We start from the raw sequence: 22485 nt of genomic DNA, 5'->3' as shown, positions 1-22485 counted from the left end.
TCCTACCTCCACGCAAAGACTGGCTAAATGGGTTTCAGGATGTGACTTGTCCTATTACGAAGCCTTGGGGGTTCATCCCCCTCCAAGAGTTATTGCTTACTCCACCAGGGCTCAATCTACCTCTGTAGGTATATTTTTCAGAATGGCTATCTTGGATGTCTGCAGGGCAGCCACCTGATCTTTGCTGCACATATCTTACCATGTGCATTACGCTGTCATGCTTGGTTACAGAGCTGATGTGGCTTTTGGTGATGCTGTTCTGTGATCTGTACAGAATCCACCTCCTTGGCACCCTCTTCTGTAATTGAGGTACTGCTTGGGAGTCTCCTGACATGGAACACCCATAGCGACAGAGGAGGAGAGGTTACTTACCTTGTACGGTAACTGGATTTCTTCGAGATGTGTGTCCTGTGGGTGTTCCACTACCTGCCTTCCTTCCCCTCTGCCTCAGAATCTCTCATTAGACTTTCATGGTTGAGAAGGAATTGGAGTGTCGGCAGGTCCACCCTTCCCTACATACCCTTGTACTGGAGCATGAGGATGACTAGGGTGTATGTGCAGACCTGCGGATAGTGCTGACAAAAATCTCATAAATAGAGTGCCTGGGCGTGCATGCATCTGGATGTGGAGCACCTAGGGGGACACATCTCACAGAACTCCAGTTATTGTACAAGTTAAGTAACCTCTCCTTCTTTAACCAAATCATCCCTCTGTGACCTTGGTGTTGTGTGTCTAATTCCACTACAGTAGTCCAGTTAATTGTTTAACAGTGTTTGGAATCCTCCTCGTTGAAACAAAATTCTCAAGCATTCACTCATCTTTTCCATTTAGTGATGTATCTTAGGAAAACTTTCATTCCTTTGAGGGAAAGCTGCTCTTTTCCTGTCCAATCATTTCTTTCCAGCTACATACTGGATTTCATGTTGAGTGTGATGGATATGTTAGTCAGGCTGTAGTTTGTACACAAACCCAACCCTTTTCAAAGTATCTCATGGTTGGTCAAAGGGTAGTATGAATATTAAAAAAGGCAGTAGCAGATCCCTCTCTTTCCTGCAGTAGGAGTTCCCTTGCTCTTTGCTGCAACTTGTTTCCTGTAACTCCAGCCCAGTGCAGTGAGCTTGTTTTACACACATTTGACTAAAGGTGAGTGGTGTTCAACCCATCAAAATTTCATGATGTTATGGTGCTTAGTGGTTAAAGCAGGGGCACGTGAGCCATGAGTCTCTGGGTTTTGTTCCCAGCTCTGCTAATGACTGCATGACTTGAGGCAAGATACTACTTCTTCCCATTTCCCCATCTGTAAAATGGGCATATTGCTTTGTCTGTCTTCTTACAACACTCCAAGACCGACCTTTTGGAAGAGATGAACGATGTATGTGCAACTGGTCATTAGTAAATGTTAACGCTGAAAGCTTTTCTGTTCAGCTGAAATAGAGCTGGGGTCCTATCTCTGATATTCAGAGACACGCTGTACTGGTGACATAGTTGTTAAAATCTCCCCTTACCTCTTGTCCCTGCCACAAACTTTACTTGGAAATATGGTTGACAGTGTGTCTGTGACCTCTCAAAAACATGCACTGAATAAAATGAGAACAATTTTTTTAAATTAGCACCAATACCAGATTAAAAAGAGGAACCTAATCAGCCAGTGGGGTGGAGGGTATGTGTGTGTCCCATGCTGTATGGGACTGATTACCCACCTCTTGATTTAAAACGTGTGTCAGGCTTTGTTGTGTGCCTGTTAGAGAACTGCCTCTTCCAGTGTTCGACTACCTTGGCACAAGAGTGTACTCTCCCTGAAAATCTTAACCTTGGGTGGTCAAAGATAGTAGTGAAATATAGGTTGTAACATGTTTTAATTTGCCTCCCAGGTAGGGTTGCCAGGTGTCCAGTTTTTGACTGGAAAGCCCGGTCGAAAAAGGACCCTGGGAGCTCCAGTTGGCCCTGCCAACCGGGCCGTTAAAAGTCCGGTCGTCGACGGGATGAGGAGGGGGCCTGCAGCAGCGCTCTCTGTGGAGCTTGGGGGCGGTGTGAACCCCAGCAGGTAGGGGGTGGATCCCAGCGGAGGTGCTGGGAAAGGCATTTGGCTGCAGGCTGGGGCTGGCAGGGTTAACCCTGGGCAGCAGCCTCCGTGGTGCTTGGGGGCTCCCTGCAGAGCAGGCATTGTGGCCTTTAGGAAGTGCCTTCAACCCCCTCCCTACCCGGCCTCCTGGAGAGAGGAGTCATCCCGGCTCTCCAGGGGTGGCATGCAGCAGGCGGCAGGGGAGGGGGCCAGAGTGAGCTGCTGCTGCCTGCCCCAGGCCCCATAGCCTGCTCCCCGCGGGCTGCTGTACCTGGCTTGTTTTGGGACCATGTGGCTAGCAGGTAAGGGGCTGTGAGCTGGTCAGTCTCCCCTGGAGATGAATGGGCTGCATGGAAGGATGGGGCTGAAGCTGGGCTACTCTCCCTGGGAATGAGTCCGAGCAGAGTTGGACATCAGCTGGGTGCGGAGGCCCCAGCCAGCAGCCAGGACTGGGGGGACACGCAGGAGAGGGGGTCACTGCAAATGGTGCGGGAGGAGAAGGGGGCTTGGAGCAGCGCTCTCCCTAGAGCTGCAGTGATTTGGGCTATGCTAGGGGAGCAGCAAGTCCAGGGCAGCAGTGGGGTGTGTGTGTCACTTGTGGGGAATTCTCCCACCACCCACCCACCCACATTCCATAGAGCAGGAAGAATTTTTGTTCGGTGTGCTGGCCGAGCCATGTGTCCAAGATTCATAGCCGTTAGAGCAGCCTCTGAGGCCTGGGAAATGCCAGGGCAGCGCTGGTGCAACTGCTATTTAAGGGGCCCCCTGATATCAGTGCCTCCCAGAGCCCCCGCAAACTGCACCACCCAGAGCCCGGACCCCAAACCCCCTCCCGCACCTGAACTCCCTGCCAGAGCCTGCACCCCACACCCACACTCTGAACCCCTTGCCCCCAGCCCTGAGCCCCCTCCTGCACCCCAAACCCCTCATCCCTGGCCCCACCCCAGAGCCTGCATCCCTAGCCAGAGTGCCCCCCCCACACCCCAGCCTGGAGCTCCCTCCCACGCTCTGAACCCCTTGGCCCCAGCTCCGAGCACCCTCCTGCACCCTGAACCCCTCAACCCTGGCCCCACCCCAGAGTCTGCACCCCCAGCCGGAGCGCCCTCCCTCCCCCTCCCCCGCACCCTAGCCTGGTGCTCCCTCCCACGCTCTGAACCCCTTGGCCCCAGCTCCGAGCACCCTCCTGCACCCTGAACCCCTCAACCCTGGCCCCACCCTAGAGCCTGCACCCCCAGGCAGAGCCCTCACCCCTCCACACACACCCCTGCCCCAGCCCAGTGAAAGTGAGCAAGGATGGGGAGAGCAAGCAATGGAGATGGGGGGATGGAGTGAGCAGGAGTGGGCCTCGGGCAGGGCGCGGGGCAAGGGTGCTTGGTTTTCTGAAATTAGAAAGGTGGCAGCCCTACTCCCTGGCCTACTTCATAGATGGTGTTTTCTGTTTCCCTTTCCTTCTCTCTTCAGTTAGTAATTCATTGTTCTATAAAATGCTCAGGATCACCTGATCTCTAGAGCCAGGTCTTTGGGGTTTCCTTAATTTAAAACAAAATTTGAACAGCTAGAAAGTGGAGAACTACATCCAGTAATACATTACTTCTCTTCCCCTGGTTATCCTGAGTCGTGTCTGGTTTGATTTTTAAAATGTAAATTTCAAGGAGAGTAAACAACTCTTCTTTCCTGACCTTAGCTAATTTAATTGAGCAAGTTTTGTGTGTGATTGTGTGTGATTGAGCAAGTTTTGTGGGTGAGGGAGGTAGAGAGGGAGAGATTTATGTTTCCTGGCTTAAGAGTGCCTTCAGAGTGACAAGAACTAAAGTCTCTGAGGTCTTGTCAAGCTGATGAACATCTTGGCATTGTCAGCATGATGATGTGTCTTCTCAAAGACACTTCAGGTGCCGTGACTTCTTGAAACCCATCTGACAGAATACAAGACTGTCTTATCAAAGTTTGGGATAGATCAGAGGTGGGCAAACTACGGTCCGCGGGCCACGTCTGGCCCACGGGACCATCCTGCCTGGCCCCTGAGCTCCTGGCCGGGGAGGCTAGCCCTTGGCCCCTCCCCCGCTGTCCCCTTGCCCCACAGCGATGCCGCCGTGAGGGCAGCGCTCTGTCCCGCCGCTCCTATCCAGCAGCGCGGTGGCATGGCTGGCTCCGGCATGATAAGGGGGTGGGGAGCAGGGGGATTGGATATGGGGTAGGAAGTCCCGAGGGGCAGTCAGGGGACAGGGAGCAGGGGGCAGTTGGATGGGGTGGAGGTTCTGAGGGTGGGGCAGTCAGGGGACGGGGAGCAGGAGGAGTTGGATAGGGAGTGGGGTCCCGGGGGTGGTTAGGGGCGGGGGTGTGGATAGGGGTTGTGGCAGTCAGGGGACCAGGAACGGGGGCGGGGGAGGGGGGTTGGGTAGGGGGTTGGGGTTCTGGGAGGGGGTGGTCAGGGGTCAAGGTGCAGCGGGGGTTGGATGGGTTGGGGGTTCTGAGGGGGGCAGGAAGTGGGAGGGGGTGGATGGGGGCAGGAGCCAGGCTGTTTGGGGAGGCACAGCCTTCCCTACCCGGCCCTCCATACAGTTGCGCAACCCTGATGTGGCCCTTGGGCCAAAAAGTTTGCCCACCCCTGGGATAGATGGTGACCCCAATGGGGTGGGATGGCAAGGGATGGGGAAGCAAAAGGGGGAATTGTTCTGGGAGTAGGTGTTTGTGAGCAATAATGCAGTAAAATCGGGATCAGAACATGATGGGAGCGGGTGAGATGACCAAAGTAAGTGAAGGGGGCTGATTCCATGTGGACCACCAGCATGGGAGTCTGAGAATACGAAAATCCACTTCTGCTCATTATGGTCTCACCAGGATCTCTTACTGGTAGCGACTGGGACACTGTATTTGTGAAGAATTTCTCTCTCCATCTAGGGAAATGACAGAGTATCGGGCAACAAGGTACTTCCACGTTCATAAATTCTGGTGAACTGGGCATTTTTTGTTTTGCTTGCTTATTACTCTCCCTTCTAGGAAACCCACTATATTGCAGGTGTTAATAACAGTAAGTTTCTCCGCTTCCCTATGGGACCTGAGACTAATGGTACAATTCGAAGCAGCATAGTGTAGTGTTTTGGAGTACGGGCCTGGGAGCACAGAACTCCTGGGTCCTACTTCCAGCTCTGTGTGGTCCTTGAGCATTTCTTGGGTGGGGTTATGTATCCCTCGCCTCCCTCTCTGTGCGTCACCATCTGTGAAATGGCCACGATGATACCGACATACCTCTCAGGGATGTTGTGAGGTTTGATTGACTAACTGTCAAGTGCTTTGAAGATGTAAAGTATTATTTAAGTGCATATTAATTTTCAACCAGGTTTTGTTACCCTGCAGGCTTCTAGTGTGTCTTTTATAAGGAAATCTCCTACAACAAATCTCTCTTGCTGCTTGAAATTTTGTAGTGGCAGCTAGTTTATAATGACTGACTGGTGTGTGCAGATACATCAGATGAGCTTATGAGCTTACCTGCTTTGCTTGTATCAGCTGCATTGTGAGACTCTGCATCAACCTTTCTCCTCCTCTTGTGCAACAAAGTAAGTCGCATTAAAGCAATAATGCCTTTCCCTAAGTGAGGTCGTGTGGAAATATCTGCACTGTATGGATGGCTGAGAAAAATCCAAAGCCTTTGGCCTTGTGCCGCCTTAGCCAGAGGCATATCAGTATCCTCCTATTAGCGAATACCTGATCATGTATTAGTGCTTACCTAATAGCCACTCTGCAGTAGGGGGACATGTGCAGTATGTGTGCACATGGGTGTAGGCAAGAAGACAGCCTGTGCGAGATGCAGTCTGTGTACTACTCCCCTCAGTGCCTGGGTTAGACTACCCCATTCATGGATCTTCCTCTGCTTTCTTGTTGCTAAAACTTCTTATATGCTCCTTAAATTTCCACTACCATTAGAAGTTATGTCAATAACACTCTTCCCAGTTGAAAGGTCAGTATCTTTGACCCCGCCCATTGATTTAGCCTGCATGCTCTGTATGGCAACTGGTCATACAGCCTGGTCTGGGAAGTGAAAGAAATTGCACGTTCAACTCTAGCATGGCAGTCGGAGCACTAACCACTAGGTATGCTGGAGATTTTGTGGCCTTTCCTTTTCCCAAACCTGCTAGATGGTCTTGGTGGCTAGCTCTCTGCACAGCCATGTGGAAGATTCAGGTTTAATTCCTGGCTGAGGTTACATATCCTGCAGAAATAGCATGCCTAAGGCGTAGTGGGAGAGAGCAGCACCTTACATTATTCAACTGCAATACCTCTTGCCAGCTACAGGAAGCAGAGATTAGCTCAAAAGGGGCTTCCTGATGAGTATGGTGGTGACCTGAAGTCTTTGTGACTAATAGGGCACAAGAAATTAAGAGAGCTCCATGGCTCTGCAGGGAAGGATAGATAAAGAGAAGGAGGTCAGTGTCTCATATCTGAGCTTTTGCTAAGTTGTCAGTCACAAACACACATCCTGTCCCACTGAGCAAATGACTCAAACAGTTAGGAAAATAAAGCTGTAAGTGTTGAATGTCTCTGGTATTTCCTGGGCAGGCTCGATTGGAGGTTGAGGACCTCCAGGAGTTGCTCATCATAATTTTAACGTCCTCCCTAGCTCATCTCATGGCTACGTCATAAATTAAGAGCATAGAAATAATCTGTCCCTTTTTTTAATTAACCCAGATCTAGTTCTAGATGGTGGTGGTGATTACAGTGTTCTAACTAGTGAGATAATAGTCTGTATCATGTGACCTAATTAATACTCTGTAGAAGTGATGTTAAGAATGTTTCCAAGTATTTCACAATTAGAGGGAATGAAGTAATTAACCCAGTTGATCTGCCGGTAGCTGTGCAGTGGAAGTGTGGCCTTGATTCCCTTACAAATATGGCAAATGTGTGAATATGGCAAATCAATTATTGTTGACCAAATAACTTGCGTTAAGAGCACCAGAATAGAGTGAGTTATGCAATTCTGAAGTAACTGGCTAGGTTTTAGTGACTGTTTCTCAAATGAAAGCTCATGGCCCACTGCAAGGCAACTACTTGGATAAAGTACCTACAATAAAATAATTACCTTCATATAAAAGTATGAGCAGTCAGCAACCAAATCTGTCATTCTGTCCAGGGCTTGAGTCTTACCATTGGGACACCTGTTCTCTCTCTCCATAAAAGATCCTGCACATGTCTGACGGGACAAACCTGCACCTTGCAGTGCTCACATACATCTACAATGGGTCACTAAGGGCTTGTCTACATGGCAAGTTATTGCACAGCAAGCCAGTATGTGAATCTAGAGTGTCCCAGCTTGCCACACAATCATGTTCCATGTTCCACTGCTACAGCACAGTGAAAGGTCCCAGAGGACGGCTTAACACGCTACCACTTGAAAGCATATCATGGTAAGCTGCATGCCGGGACTTCACACGGTAGCAGTATCCACGTTGCAAGATGAAGCAGTGTAGAATTCATACTTGGGTTTGTCACACAGTAACTTGCCATGTAGCCCTAACTGTACAAAGGGAGCAAGGAGTCGTGACCTTCTGTTCCAGGTCAGTGAGCTGTAGGTGCAGTTCCACTAGTTCATCCAGTTGGAGAAATGATAAAACAGACTTATTGTAGAAGAGGAAACAGAAAGACAGTCAAGACTCTTGGGTTGCACTCCGAACTCTACCACTAATTGGCCTTGGACAGGTCACATCACTTTTCTATGCCTTACTGTTCCAACCTGTAAAAGGAAGATAGTATTACTTAGTTTCCTACTTCCCAGGAGTGTTGAGAGGCTTTTTAATGTTTGCCTAACACTTTTTGAGATTATCTAATGAAAGGTGTTGTATGGTGGGGAATTGTTATGCTGTTCATCCTAATCTACGTGTTTGTGGGTTAACAGGAAGCAGACGGTTGTGCCATTATTTCATTTACAATGGCTGACTCAAATGGATGTTGACATCTTTAACGAGGATCTCCCGTCTTCCCCACCTCCCTGAGAATTGTATTTCCTTCCTTTGTAGGACTGTGTGTTTTGTACACCCCTTGATTTAGCAATGAGACTAAAATGAGATGGACGGTGACCTTTTAAATGAGGAAGTGACCAGAATGCAAGCACAGCAGGAAACTACAAATGACAGAGCAATAACATATGTCCAACTTATTTTGCATTCGAGAATTTGCTGTCCCACTTCTGATTCCTTATCAAGAATTGGGAGGATGAGACATTACGTTGTATAAATATTGATTCTTCTTCTGTCTGTGGATGGGAAATTGTTGAGCAGCCTTTGCAGGGGACTGTACTGCTGGGAGCCCATCAGGTGGACAAGGTAAACAATGGGTAGGCTCAGATACTGCGTCTGAGACACTGAGCAGCCCTGAAGAGGCCTATGAGGGTCATCACCTAGGAAAGATGGAAAATCTCTTGAGATGACCCCTCTCTTCACAATATTGAAATCCCAGCAAGGCTAACTGTCATCGACTGGACCTGAGAGAACAATGCAAAGTAGGAGCACGCTGGCAGCAGGGTGTCCTTTCTCAAACTGTTGGGGTGAGACAGACACTGGTGCCTGGGAGCGGACAATGTATCAGAAGAAAGGCAGCTTGCTTTGAGGGAGGCAGAGAAGAGGCTGGATTCCTGTGAAGCAAGAGCCGAGGAGGGGGTGTCCAAAAGAGGAGGAGCCAGGTGAGCAAAGCAGGCAAGGGAGCAGGAGGAGCCACTTTGGGAGGGCTTGGACAGAGACTGAGGTTCAGAAGGATTAAACATGTCTCCTTTTGTGTCTGAAGGATCATAGGCTTCTGGATCTCGGCAAGTGCTGAAGTGTTTCATGTTACTGACCAGGGACCCTGGAAAAAATCATTCTCTTTTTGTTGGAGAAACAAAGCTGTTGTATCCCAAATGTCAGTTATAAGGCTCCAATTTGGGGAGTGGCTCATGTTTTATCTGGGTGAAATCCTTGAGTGATAATGAACTACTCTGCTACTGTCCCCTCTATGTGCATGTGCAGTTTGCACTGTCTACAGGCTTGCCAAAGAATCCCTGAAACCTTCTGGTGCAAGTTTGTAAGCAAAGGGTATGAGGGAGCAAGGAGCCCAGCAACATCTCCTTGGATTCTGAAGTATTTCTAGAAGCAAATCAAATTGATTCTGAGTGGGTCATGGTTTATGCCACGTAAGGAAGCTCTCTTGCTCTTTCCCCTGAAACTGTGACTGCAAGCACTTGAGGTGGGACTGGTGTGTCTTCCCCCACCTGCCCTTGTGCCCTCACTTGCCCCTTTCATGCACCTCAGGAGTAGTCCCTAAGAAAAGCCAATAAAAAACCACAACCCCTGCCCTGCCACCAGAAGCACCCGTGAAGCAGCAGTGCTTGCCTGCTGCTCCTCCGGTTTTGGGAGGGACTCGAACCGTCCTTTGAGGCTACAGTGCAGCCCTACAGGCAGCCACTTCTAAAGAGCTAGAATCCACAGCTGCAATACTCCCCCATCCAACCTCGTGATTATATTGTTTCTGTGACTGTCTGAGCCAAGCCGTGGTGCAGGAATCTCACATTCCCATTGCCTGCCCTCCAGAAGGGTAGCTGTATGCATGGTGGCATAATACCTTGGGCCGACTCCTTTTCTTTTGCTGGAGTCTCTATCCCTCCAGCAAGGTCTGCTTGTCACTGTGTCACAAACTGCACATATTATTTCCCACTTCACATCAGTGTTGACTGCATAAATAATGGGAAGAATCCATGAGACTCTTAATTCCCCTTCTTGGCATTAGGGGGAAGGATGGCAGCTGGACAGTGAGGGCCTTAAATAAAGGGGCATAATACAGAAATCTACCAGTTCCGTGAAGACCCTAGTAGTGGCTCAGGGGGAGTTCATAGAAAGAGTGACCTTGACACAAGAGCTCTGCTTTAGCTGCACGTTTCCAGTGTGTCTTTGGGGAGTGAAACTTCCAGTTCAGTGAAGGGGGATGACATTTTCTTTGAGGCCTTCCCCTAGCAAGCTAAGCCTATAGCTCATTATTAGGCATGCAGCTGTGACCTGGTGGATGGAGCATGGAATGGGGAGTGAGGTGTCCTAGATTCTGTTCCTGACTCTGTCACTGGCTTTGCACCCTTGGGCAAATTGCCATACTTCTCTGCCACAGGTATCCCATTTATTAAAATGGAAGTGATTCTACTGCTTACGTCCCTTTGTAAAGAGCTTTGAGAGCCACAAATGAAAAAGCATTATGTAAGCACAAATTATATCATGTGAACTATTCCAGTACCCTATTATAATTGACCCTGGAGAGAAGTAAGGGTTAATCATGTATGAAGCTGCATTTGACTTTCTTGCTGGCTCATAAGCTGAAAATGCCCAATAGAAATATTGATGTCCTTGGAGTATACCACAGCTCTTTGAAGTGATCAATGAATTTTTGAACCTGATACACATTCCATTGCTAGCTCGGGCATGGAAGCGCCTTTTCAGTGGTAATATTAAACTGCCCAAAGCAGTGACGGAGTGTGGCCCAAATCTCAGACAGCGGAGAAGAGCTGGGAGAAAGCCGGACACTATTATGAAACAGACTGACTGACTGGTAGCCTGGGAGCCTGCTGGAAGCACCTATGGGATGTAGAAAGCTGCAACATTTCTGTTGGGATTAATGCCTCTCTTGGCTGAGGTCACTCCTGGAAGCCATGTCGCAGGTATGCCTGAATTTTTGGCACTATGTAATCTCTCAATAATAAATACATAGAAGGCTTAATATCCTCTAGCACGAATGGGAGCTCCCAGCCAAGAAGCTTCTAACCAGGTCACAGATGAGCAGACTTGCCCTTCCCTCTGTGTCATTTTTATTAATCACTTGAAATGTATATTAGGTAACTATTACCAACAGCTTGTCAGGCCAGTTAACAGAAAGGAGACGGTAGCAATGTGGAGCTGAACACCAACACTATTTTGGTTTCAGTCAAACGCCAATCAAATTCACTGATCTGGTGATCATTATCTTCTCAACCGAACCTGTAGTTACCTGTTTCCCTGTAGGCAAACCCATCTCTCTCTGCACTTCCTTCTGGATAAATAAGTCATGCCATTCACCAGCTAGAAGCTCATGGTCCAGAGATGGGCCCTAAGAGCAAAAGCACTCTTGCCTCATCTTTTAGCACCGTTCATCTGTATTGTCTGTTAGCTCCTCTGGCCAGGGACCATTTCTCTTTTTGTTTGTCAAAAGGGCTTAGCACACTTTTGAGCACTAGATGAAAAGTAATGTGGTATTCTCACTGCTGAAGATAGTAAAGCATATTTGCAAAAAGTAGACTATTATATCATATATATCACATATTGGCAGATACATCCACTAATGTGCTTATCTGGTCTGGCTGGATAGCACAGTGATCGAAAAGATCTCCTCGGTAATCTTATCCATCTCTTTGGTCCTGTGCAGGATTTTCCCTACAATATTTTCTCCAGAGCTGTATCTGGACTAGTTTTTAAATCTCCGAAGCAAATGGGCTTCCAACTGTCTCTCCACTGTATTTTTTTGCCATATTTTAAGTGTTCAAAATAAGCACAAATGGTGGAACTAACAAGATTTGTGCCAACCCTAAATATTCCTTCTCCCAATCTGAGTCTGTGTTTTGTCATCTTACATGTGAGGTGCAAAGTGCTATAATATAATACTACCACGCACAGAAAACTGTTCCACAGTATATTGGATCTCGCTATCCAGGAATCTTTCCCCTGATATTTTCTATCCTAAATGCTCCTCATCTCAATGTCATGCCATTGTTTTGAAGTGCTATGCAGAGTTCCAAGTGAGTCACCAGGGGAAGGAGATGTAATTGGAGGGGTGGGAGAGGGGCACACTAGCCAAAAAAGGAAGGGTCGAAAGTTAGGAATCACGAATCGGAGAAACCTAAAACACCTCTCCCCTCCAGCAAGGAGCTCAGACAGCTTTCCAGCACAGGCAGGGTTAGTCACAGGTGAGGAGACTAATCCTAAATGTCCCATCTCACAAACTGCCCCTGCCTCTGCCACCCAATGTGGGTGGCAAAAATTGATTGTGATCAGCTGCACAAGTGGGCCTTTCTAAGGCTGTGTCTACACCGCCACTTTCAGTGCTAAAACTTTAGTCGTTCAGGGGTGTGAAGAAACACCCCCCTGTGCAACAAAAGTTTTAGCGCTGAAAAGCGCCAGTATAGACAGCTGCAGCTCCTGGCGATAAAACTACCACCACTTGTTCGGGCTGGGTTTTTTTATTGCCAGGAGAGCTCTGCCCCGGCAATAAAGCGTGACTACACTGCCCACATCACAGTGCTGCTGCAGCAATGCTGTAACATGGGCAGTGTAGACATACCCCTATGGGATAGGTGGCAGTCTTCTTTCTCTAAAATACTTTCTGATGTATCAGATTATATGCAGTGTAGTTGCAGCTGTGTCAGTCCCAGGGTATTTGAGTTGGGTGAGGTAATATCATGAGTTGGGTGAGGTAATATCTTTTATTGACGCAGAGGTGTTAATAGGCCACTCTACCTAGAATGGTCTCTTACAATATGTGCTAACTACTTACCCTAAACAATCTGTTCCACCTTGCATTTTGCTGTGAAGACTAAGGCCTTGTCTACACTGCAGAGTATTGTCAACAAAGATTATGTCGACACTCAAAAAGCGCTATAATAATTGGTGTTGCATGTTCACACTCGCTCCCTCTGTCAGCAGTTGGGACATCCACAGTTGGGACACTATCATCAACAGTGTGAGCAATGCACTGTGGGTACCTTTACCATAGTCCAGCTCGACCCCTTCTGCCACTAGGCCTTGTGGGAAGGCAGAGTGGATCACGGTGCATCTAGGGACCAGGCTCAGTGTCCCATGATGCATTGTTTTCTGTCCCAGCATTCCACGGGTTTCCAGCTTTCTTTTGTGGCATTTTTCAAAGGCCCTTATTTACTGTTCACCCCGCCATCTCTGTGTGAAGGGATGGATCCCGCACTGCTCTCCTATGCTCTGATAACTGTCATGAAGACATTGCGGATGGCTGTGCAGTTAATCACGAAGATCCTAACTGAAGAAGACTCCCAGTTGCCTGACATGCTGTCTGATATGGATAGGACCAACTTCAGATTGCTTTTGGCATTCACGGAACAGCTGCACACAGTGGACTGTCGCTTTTGGGCTTGGGAAACAAGCACTGAATGGTGGGATTGTATCATCATGCAGGTCTGGGATGATGAGCAGTGGCTACAGAATTTTCGGATGCGGAAAGCCACCTTCCTGGAACTGTGTGCGGCACTCACCCCAGCACTGTGGCACAAGGACACCGGAATGAGAGCTGCCCTATCGGTGGAGAAGCGTGTGGCGATCACTGTGTGGAAGCTGATGACTCCAGACTGCTACCGGTTGGTTGCGAATCAGTTTGGAGTGGGGAAGTTGACCGTTGAGGCTGTGTTAATGCAAGCGTGCAGGGCAATTAATCGCATGTTCCTATTTTGGCACCAGACCACCTTGTGACGGAGTACATCGATAGGAAGGGGTACTTCTCCATGGTGATGCAGGTGCTTGTGGATCACCGTGGGCGTTTCACTGACATCAATGCGGGGTGGTCCAGGAAGGTGCATGACACATGCATCTTCAGGAACACCGGCCTGTACAGCAAGCTAACAGCGGGAACTTTCTTTCCAAATCAGAAGATTACAGGGGGAGATGTTGAAATGCCCATAGTGATCCTGGGAGACCCGGCATACCCCTTACAGTCCTGGCTCATGAAACCTGGACAGCAGTAAGGAGCGGTTCAACAACAGGATGAGTAGGTGCTGGATGACCATGGAATGTGCCTTTGGCAGATTAAAAGCGCGCTGGCAATGCCTTTCTGGCAGGTTAGACCTCAGTGAGGATAATATGGTCATATAATATTCCCATGGTCATAGCCGCATGATGTACATTGCATAATCTTTGTAAAGTTAACGGTGAAAGGTTTGCTCAGAAGTGGAGTGTTGAGGCAGACAGCTTGGCTGCTGATTTTGAGCAGCCAGATACCAGGGCTATCAGAGGGGGGGCAATTCAAATCAGGGAGGCTTTGAGGCAACACTTTGAAAATGAGAACCAGTCATGTATCTCTCTGTGATTGGTGCTGCAGTGTTACATGACATGTAGTTTTCCTAGGAAGCAATGGTGACCTTTGGGGCCTTACGTTCCAGTGAGCACATGATTAAACTGCCTGTGTATGTGTTGGTAGTGCCCGCTATCTCAATTTGTAGGAAACAAATAGAGATGAGTTACCGTTCACAAACTTTCCTTTTATTGCACAAGAAACAGCACGCACACTCACACCAGCACACATGGGGATGTGCGTGTACACACACACACACACACACACACACACACACACACACACACAATGACTTGGTGGGAAAGGAGGAACCAGGGAAGGGCAGACTTTCAGATCTGTGTGTAGGTCCAGCTATCATTAGGAAAGTTGTCCGAGGCGGTGGAGGGGAGGGGAAACTGAGAAGTCCCGACAGTGGAAATGACTGTGCAGGCAGAGTTTGGGGGGAGGGCATGGAAAAGAGTCTGATTGTGCTGCAGGGGAGGGTGGGCACGCATGTGCTCAGTCTGCAGCATTATTAAGGACTTCAGCATCTGCGTTTGCTCCTCCATGATTTTAATCATCCGCTCAGTACTGTCCTTAACAAACTCCTGATTTTCTTTCTTGTCCTGCCTTTCGGCTTCCCTCCACTCCTTGCATTCCCATTTCTCTGCATTGGAGAAGGGAAGTACCTCCCGGAACATGTCTTCTTTGCTCACTCTTGGGTGCTTTCTTACCTGGTGGAGACATTCAGCCAGTGTGTGTATGGTGTTCCTCAAGGCCACAACTGCCGAAGCATGATTAAGTTCACGCACAACATTGAAACATTTCAGTAAAATACATCTCTGGTAACATAATCACTTTCTCACTGACCCTTGGCAAGCAAACATCTTTGTGAACACCCAAAGCATGGTGAGTGTTGGCTAGGGAGGCAGAGGGGGGCGCTCTACATGGGGAAAAGAGCACCCTACAAGGGTTGCATTGCAGCCGACTAGGGAAAAAATTCTAAAATTCTCCCACGCTTTTCCACAGGCGAGGGTCATTGTAGCAGATCTCACTCCTGAGGGTAAGCAGGGAAGCAAGCCTCCCACATGCTTGTGGCTTCCGCCCTGGTCCCTGTGCTGCTCGCCTGTGTGCCACTTTGGTCCCTGCACAAGTGATTGCTGAATGGCGAGGGAAAGTTTCCTACAATGGGGGAAGGAACAAAGCAGCTCTGCCAAGGAACCTTCAGCAGAGGATTGCCAAATACCTCCAGGAAACTTTTTCCTAGAGATCTCTCTGGAGGATTCCCGTGTGCATCAACGCCCCTGTTTCACCATACTGATTAGCTGCACAGGGGAATGTCCAGCACACAGAAACACAGCCAGCCTTGTACATTTCTACACCCTAAACTCAGCTTTGCGCTACACGAACCACAGCCACTTACCAGGTGTCTCCTCTCCTGCTTCTTGCTCACTGGAGAGCAACTGCTGGGACTGGCTAGACACCTCCGGAGTGGTGAACAGTTCCTGGCGGCCTGCCCCACCGGGCGACCCGCCGGGCGCTCCACATTGTGTCTAACTCCACCTCTTCATTAATGACTTTGTCCTCTGGGTTAGGTCCTCTTTCCCCTACCCCCAGGCCCACCGAAATATCCACGGGGCTCTTGGCAGTAGAGGTGGGGTCACCACAGAGGATAGCATCCAGCTCCTTGTAGAGCCAGCGGGTCTTAGGTGCAGCACTGGAGCGACGGTTTGCCTCCCTCTCCTTATGGTACGCCTGCCTCAGCTCCTTTATCTTTGCTCTGTACTGCAGCGTGTCCCGACCATAGCCCTTTTCGCACAAGCCTCAAGAAATCTGCCCATAGATATCCCAATTCCTATGGTTCAAGTGCAGCTGTGACTGCACAGACTCCTCTCCCCAGATATTGAGCAGATCCAACAGCTCGGTAGTGGTGCAGCAGGAGAGCGTTTGCTGCAATAAGCCACCATGGTCACCTGGGAAGATGCGATGAGACCTCTCCATGACAAGCCAACCGGAAATGGAATTTCAAAAATTCCTGGGACTTCTAAGGGGGAGGGGCGGATGGTTGTTTACCTGGCTGCTGAGTAGTGGAGTTCAAACTGCTGACCAGAGCGGTCAGGATGGGCATTGTGGGACACCAAAAAAATCAAGCGTGGTGTCTACACTGGCACTTTGTCGACAAAAAATTTGCGCAAAAAACCTTATGTCTGTCATCTGGGTGGTTTTATTTTGTCGTCAAAATAGAGCACTTTTGCTGCCAAAGGTCCCATCGCAGTGTGTATGCGTTCACTGTTTTGTTGACAAAAGCTGCCTTTTGTCAACAAAACTCTGTAGTGTAGACAAGGCCTCAGAGGAGTTCAGTGTGGCTCAAAAGCTTGTCTCTCTCACCAACAAATGTGGATCTAATAAACGATAGTACCTCACGCCCCCCCCTTGATTCTCTAATAATATCTTTTATTGGACTAACTTCTGTTGGTGAGAGAGACAAGCTTTTGAGCCACACACAGCTCTTCTTCAGAACATCTTGCATCCAACATATCCTGGGACAGACAGGGCTACAACTTTGTATATATCAGATTATAGGCTTCCTTCTTCCTAAGGGGGGTAGGAGCCCCATAATGCAGAGGGCTGATGCACTAATTAGCCGTTCACCTCTAGAAAGAGCAGTCTTATTTCATGTCACAAGTGGAAGCCCCTTTTGGGGGAAGTATATAACTTCTTTTTTTAATTTTTTTTTTTTTTTTTTGGTTAGAGCATGTGGTTGACTTCATTTCCTACTGGAGTGAGTGAGGTGGGTAAAGCCCCTCTGTCCTGCAATTGCTATGTGCAAGTTATAGAGTCAGGTTGCTAGTGTCTATACCCATCTGATTTCATATCCTCTGGAAAGGCTTTCTTCTCACTTAATTCCTGAGATTTTTAGCATCTGTCACACAAACTAACCCTAACTTTCCCTCTCTGAGCAAATTCCCCTACTGAAGAGTAGCCGTGTGTGTCAGTTACAAAGTGAAACCATCTGTGCTCATCTTCCTGCAGAGTTAACGAGCTTTACGTAGACGACCCAGACAAAGAGAGCGGAGGTAAAATAGAAGTGAATCTGAACATCAGCTTACCGAACCTGCACTGTGAATGTAAGTGTCTCCGTTCAGGCCTAGATTTCTTGCTGTATTTCTGGAGGTGGCTACTCAAAGCTCTAAATTTACTCATTTAATGTGAAATCTGGGAGCAATCCCCACCCTGTATTTTGATGAAGTGTTGTTGCCCTTTTCTCCTAGGGAAGAAATAAAAACTCTACCTTGTCCAGTGTATTATTCTTCCCTTTCTGAGGAGTATGACTGTAGAGAGAGGCATTAGAGAGCCTCTTTTCTATAGTGTGTCGTCATCTCTATAGGGAATCAGTTGTGCCCATGTTTACATAACCCAGTGGCTCATGCTGCACAATCCAGGTGTGGGAGGGAGGTCAGATTTCTGCAGTGGCTGAGTCTCTGTAAATACCCTACTACTTCACATTCTAAGCCAGGTTATCTTTTTCTTGTGACCCTACCTAGCAATGGAATATGACTCCGTCCTCCTTCAGTTCTGACTAGTGACCCACCTCCCTTAGTGAGATCTGACTAAATCTGGTTTCCTCTTTCATGGTCTGCTGTTTTGTGTCCAGGAGTAAGAAACCTTTTGAGTTCTAATCACAGCTGTCTGACTCAGATGTCACATTTGGCCTTCGGCAAATCACCTAAATTCTCTGCCTCACTTTCTCAATCTGAAAAATGGGAATTAGGCCTACTTCCCAAGGTGTAGTGTCTAAATTAATATTCATAAAATACTCAGAAGCTGAAAAGCTCTTTGGTGATTATTCCATCACTGCTGATGAGCAGCAATGACCTTTACTTTAAGAGGTGAATTTACTTGAACGATTCTGTTGAATGCCAGGAAAAAGTTGTTTGTGCTCCACAAAGAATTGTGCACACCTTTTCCTGTTTGTAACTTTCTCCACGTTTATCTTTCCTTTTTTCCCCTCCCAACTGGGTAGTGGTTGGACTGGACATTCAGGATGAAATGGGAAGGCACGAAGTTGGTCATATTGACAACTCAATGAAAGTACCTCTCAATAATGGGGATGGCTGCAGGTTTGAGGGCCACTTCAGCATCAACAAGGTGAGTGTGAATGACACTGGTTGTGGGTGTATGGTGGTTCGGGAGCAGCTGGCAAGCCCCATATGCAAAGTGCTCCTGAAAGCCCACATCTGAATGGCTCTGCAGGTATTGTGGTTTCAAATCAGGACATGAACTCAGCTCTCTGATGCTGCAGTATAGCACTAGGAGGAGAGGCTGCACAGTTAGACCTATAGAAGTATTAAATAAAGCGCCCATATACCCCTGTCTAGAACGACATTCCAGGTGTCACCTCTTGAATAGCAGAAAACAGGCCTGTGTTGTCGCCAACAGCCCCCTTTCATTAAAACAGGCTCTAATGTCTTAGGTTGTGTATGAGCTATTGGGGAATGCAGAATGGCTGCTGTTTGCCCTCCATAATCACAGCACCTCTAGTACATGATTCGCTGCTGTGCAAAGAGCTTTGGTACATTCTGATTCAAACTCTGTCCTATTCCAAGAACTGCAGAATGATTGGAATGTTCCCCACTTGGGGATGCCAGCTTGACAGAAATGGCTTCGTGTTTAGATGGGGTGCCGTGAACACCCACGTGCGTGCACCCTATGTGCTGTGTAGAAATGGATCTCTGGCATGCTCTGAGGGAATGAATATACAGGCCTAGGGAGGTTCCTCTCCGGGATGGGTGTGTCCAGAATTGGTTACTCTGGCTATGTAATGCTGCAGATGACTAAATGGGGTGTGGGGATTGGTAGGGTGTGGCTCACTGACGGCTTTATTCACGCCTTGTCATATACCACAGAGGCAGCCAAATCCTGCTTCCTTCTCCCCCTCCCAGAGCATGGTAAATCACATCTAAAAATAACTGGCAGAGCCCCTTGCTTACGCTGTGGCATGAAAATGATTTGGACTTACTTGTTCCTTGAAGCATAGTCTTTTTTGTCTCTCTCTCCCACTAAGCAGCCAGCGAGACTGATGACTGACTAGCTACTAAGCTGGGATAGAGCTCAGTGCAGTTTCATCTTTTTGTTCTGAAAGTCTAAGAGCTCTCTGAAGTGTAGGGCTAAGGAAGTGAAGTTCCTGTCTGGTACGTGTAATGTGTCTGCTTTCTGGCACAGGTCAGAGCCAGGAGGCTTGCTGTATGTTCTTCTCTCACAAAGTAGGAATAGGGTGATCTGCCTGACTCTCTTTAATTTTTGTTTTTATTATTTGGGTAATACATCACTCCTGGCGGTGGACTTTGGCGGCAGGGGTCAAACCCAGGAGCTCTGGCTCTAAAAGCATGAACTCCTACTGCCTGAGCTAAAAGATCCCAGTCTGTTAGCAAAAAGGCTGTATGGACTTGCGAACCTCTTGGGTCCAGCCACTAGAAGAGGACAAGCCATGCTGTGTAAGCATGGGTTAATTCGCATTATGGTAGGGTCTAGAGGCCGCAGTCGGGGATTTAGGTCTCATTGTGCTTGACACTGTACACACACATACTGCAGGCATGGTCTTACAATCGTAGGCTCTGATCTTGCAAATAGCTAAGCCTCTCTGAACTCTGTGTATGTGATTAGTCCTGTTGACTTCAGTGGGACAGCTTGTGTGTGTAAAGTTAAGCACATGCTTAACTGTTGCTCCACTGGAGTCTAACAAGTGTATGATAGCATATGGCAAGACAACCGGTGGGTACAGTGCATGGGAGGGAGTGCAGAGAGCAGCAGTGAGATGAGTCTGTGTGGTTCTAAATGTTGACTATGCTTCTTCATCCCCAGTATCATTTCCCTAGTATGCTTGTAACACTCATCATGTGCACACATACAAGCATTCCCAGTGGTGTCCGGGTGTTCATACAACCATTTGGATTAGATTTGCTTTGATCTAAGCCAGTAGTTCTCAAACTTTTGTATTGGTGACCCCTTTCACACAGCAAGTGACCCTCTTTATAAATTAAAAACACATTTTTAAAAAATATTTAACACTAATATAAATGCTGGAGGTGAAGCTGGGTTTGGGGATGGAGGCTGATAGCTCATGACCCCTCACGTAATAACCTCATAATCTCTGAGGGTAACGACCCCCAGTTTCAGAACCGCTGATCTAAACTAAGCACCATGTGGTCTTCCCTTATATGCTAGTCTCCGCTGGTGCAGAGCTATCGGGATCATTAAGGTAATGGCTCCAGTGGTAATTCTCCCACTACTGTTCTACAATGCATCAGTTGTTGCTAGGTGTTGCCAACCACATCAGCACTCAAGATCTTTTTCTTCTGACACCAATCCTTTTCACTCAGCTGCCAAGGAAAATTTACCTGGCCCTTTCAGAGCAGCAGTTGCATTGACTCTGTTTAAAGGTTTCATGGTGCAGTTCTGGTAATCATGTTCTGAAGTGTCTTTGAATTCCAGAGTGATCCAATCAAAAATGACATGAGAGCAGCTGCTTTACATTGTCATGGCAACTGAAGCCCTTAGGTGAAATCCATGTATGCAGAATCCAGAGTAGCAGCCGTGTTAGTCTGTATTCGCAAAAAGAAAAAGGAGTACTAGTGGCACCTTAGAGACTAACCAATTTATTTGAGCATAAGCTTTCGTGAGCTACAGCTCACTGTAGCTCACGAAAGCTTATGCTCAAATAAATTGGTTAGTCTCTAAGGTGCCACTAGTACTCCTTTTCCTTTTTATGTATGCAGAAGTTACTGTTCTTCGAGTACTTGCTCATGTCCATTCCATATTAGGTGTGTGTGCTCACATGTGCCAAAAGTTTTTCCCCCTAGCAGTATCCGTAGGGGACCGGCTCTGGCGCCCTCTGGAGTGGCGCCTGCATGGCGTGGTATAAGGGGCACCACCAGCTTCCCCCACCCTCAGTTCCTTCTTGCCATCAGTGATGGTGCTGGAACTTCTGCTGCTTCGGCTAGCTTTTGCTTAATTCAGTGTGTCTCACGAACGTTTCTTTGTAAAATAGTTTAGTATTTACCCTTAGTATAGTTCTAGTTAGTTGGTCCCGGATGGGACTCAGCCTAGAGATGGGGCATGCCCCGATCCCGAGGCTTTAAACCATGTGATCGTTGTAAGCGGCCCATGCCAATCAGCGACCCACACTTTAGCTGTTTAATATGTCTCAGAGAAGGACACATAAGCAACAAGTGTCGCATCTCTAAGTCGTTCAAACCCAGAATTAAAAATGAGACAGACATCTATCTTAGGGCACTCCTGATGGAGTTGGCACTGACCCTGACACCGGAGCAGAGATCCGACTCAGCCCTGAGCACTGCAGCATCAGTATGGAGTGCCCCGCTGGTGCCGTCTACGAGCTGGCACCGATCTCCTTTCCTGGCCAAGAAGCCCAAGAGGTCTGCGAGGGGAAGATCTCCCACTTCCCATGAGGGAGAGAAGAGGGCAGGCGGAGAGCCAAGACCTGTGTTGGGCGGCTTGACACCTCCATCAGGGAGTCGGGCCCCAGCTCATGTTGAGCGGTCGAGCCCCTCCCATACTATGCCTGCCACACCAGACGGTGACGAGGGCCTCTGTCAATTCTAAGTCTTGTTGAGGCCCTGCAGGCAGCGCAAGAGATCCTGACGCTTCCGGTGCCCCCCACACCAGCTCTGGTGGTACCAAACCCAGGGGTAAACCCACCTTGGGACCGTTCCGACTTTCCCTGTCTCAGCAGCGCCGCTCCCCATCGCGGATGACATCCCACCAGCGCTCGCCCGCATGGAGCTGTCATGCCTCGGACTTCGGGAGACTGGCTCAGAGAAGCCCTCGTCGGTCTCCAGACCCTGGGCACCAACTGCAGGATTTGAGGTGCGGCTTGCTGGTAACCTGGTGCAGACCTGCTGTGGCACGCGCCCCCCGGCATGAGCATTGAGACTAACCCATTGGGTCTCCAATGTTGTGGCACCGGTCCTGCGACCGATCGGTGGAATGGGGTCACCGGTCACCCACCCAACAGCACCTGTTGCCAAGACGTGAATCCCCTCAATCGGGGAGATTCTATCGACGACTGGCCTGCTCTGACTCCTGGTCCCACTTTAGATCCTGGTACAGCTCAAGCAGTGTGAGGCATAGATCCGCTGAACGCTGAAGATCCCCAGGGTCCCATGGGAGGAACTCGTCCCAACCAGACAGGTCAGTGCCGAGGCACAGCGGCGGGCACCGAGGTGAGGAGTGCCATCGGGCCAGCTGATTATGGTCATTCCGCAGCATCCGTTCCGCTTGCGACTCCAGTGCTGATGAGGAGTCCCTGGTAGCAGGACAGGCCCCTGCACCAGTGGTACTGTCGACCTCAAAAG

The 22485-nt window shown here is 48.6% G+C and overlaps 1 protein-coding gene across 3 annotated transcripts in view; it reads left to right on the top strand.

Annotated features, from left to right (window-relative positions):
- The window catches only part of ERGIC1 (endoplasmic reticulum-golgi intermediate compartment 1), a 103578-nt gene that overhangs the window by 55554 nt on the left and 25539 nt on the right, over positions 1 to 22485 (top strand). For all 3 annotated transcript variants that reach the window (XM_074960573.1, XM_074960571.1, XM_074960572.1), the window contains exons 4-5: positions 17144 to 17238; positions 18135 to 18259. In XM_074960573.1, the coding sequence (XP_074816674.1) occupies positions 17144 to 17238; positions 18135 to 18259 (220 nt within the window). The remainder of the gene's footprint in view (positions 1 to 17143; positions 17239 to 18134; positions 18260 to 22485) is intronic.

Source organism: Natator depressus, chromosome 8, assembly GCF_965152275.1.
Source record: "Natator depressus isolate rNatDep1 chromosome 8, rNatDep2.hap1, whole genome shotgun sequence".
NCBI classification, from domain to species: Eukaryota; Metazoa; Chordata; order Testudines; family Cheloniidae; genus Natator; species Natator depressus.
The sequence above is the reverse complement of the archived record's forward strand: the minus strand, read 5'-3'. Positions and strand labels throughout refer to the sequence as shown.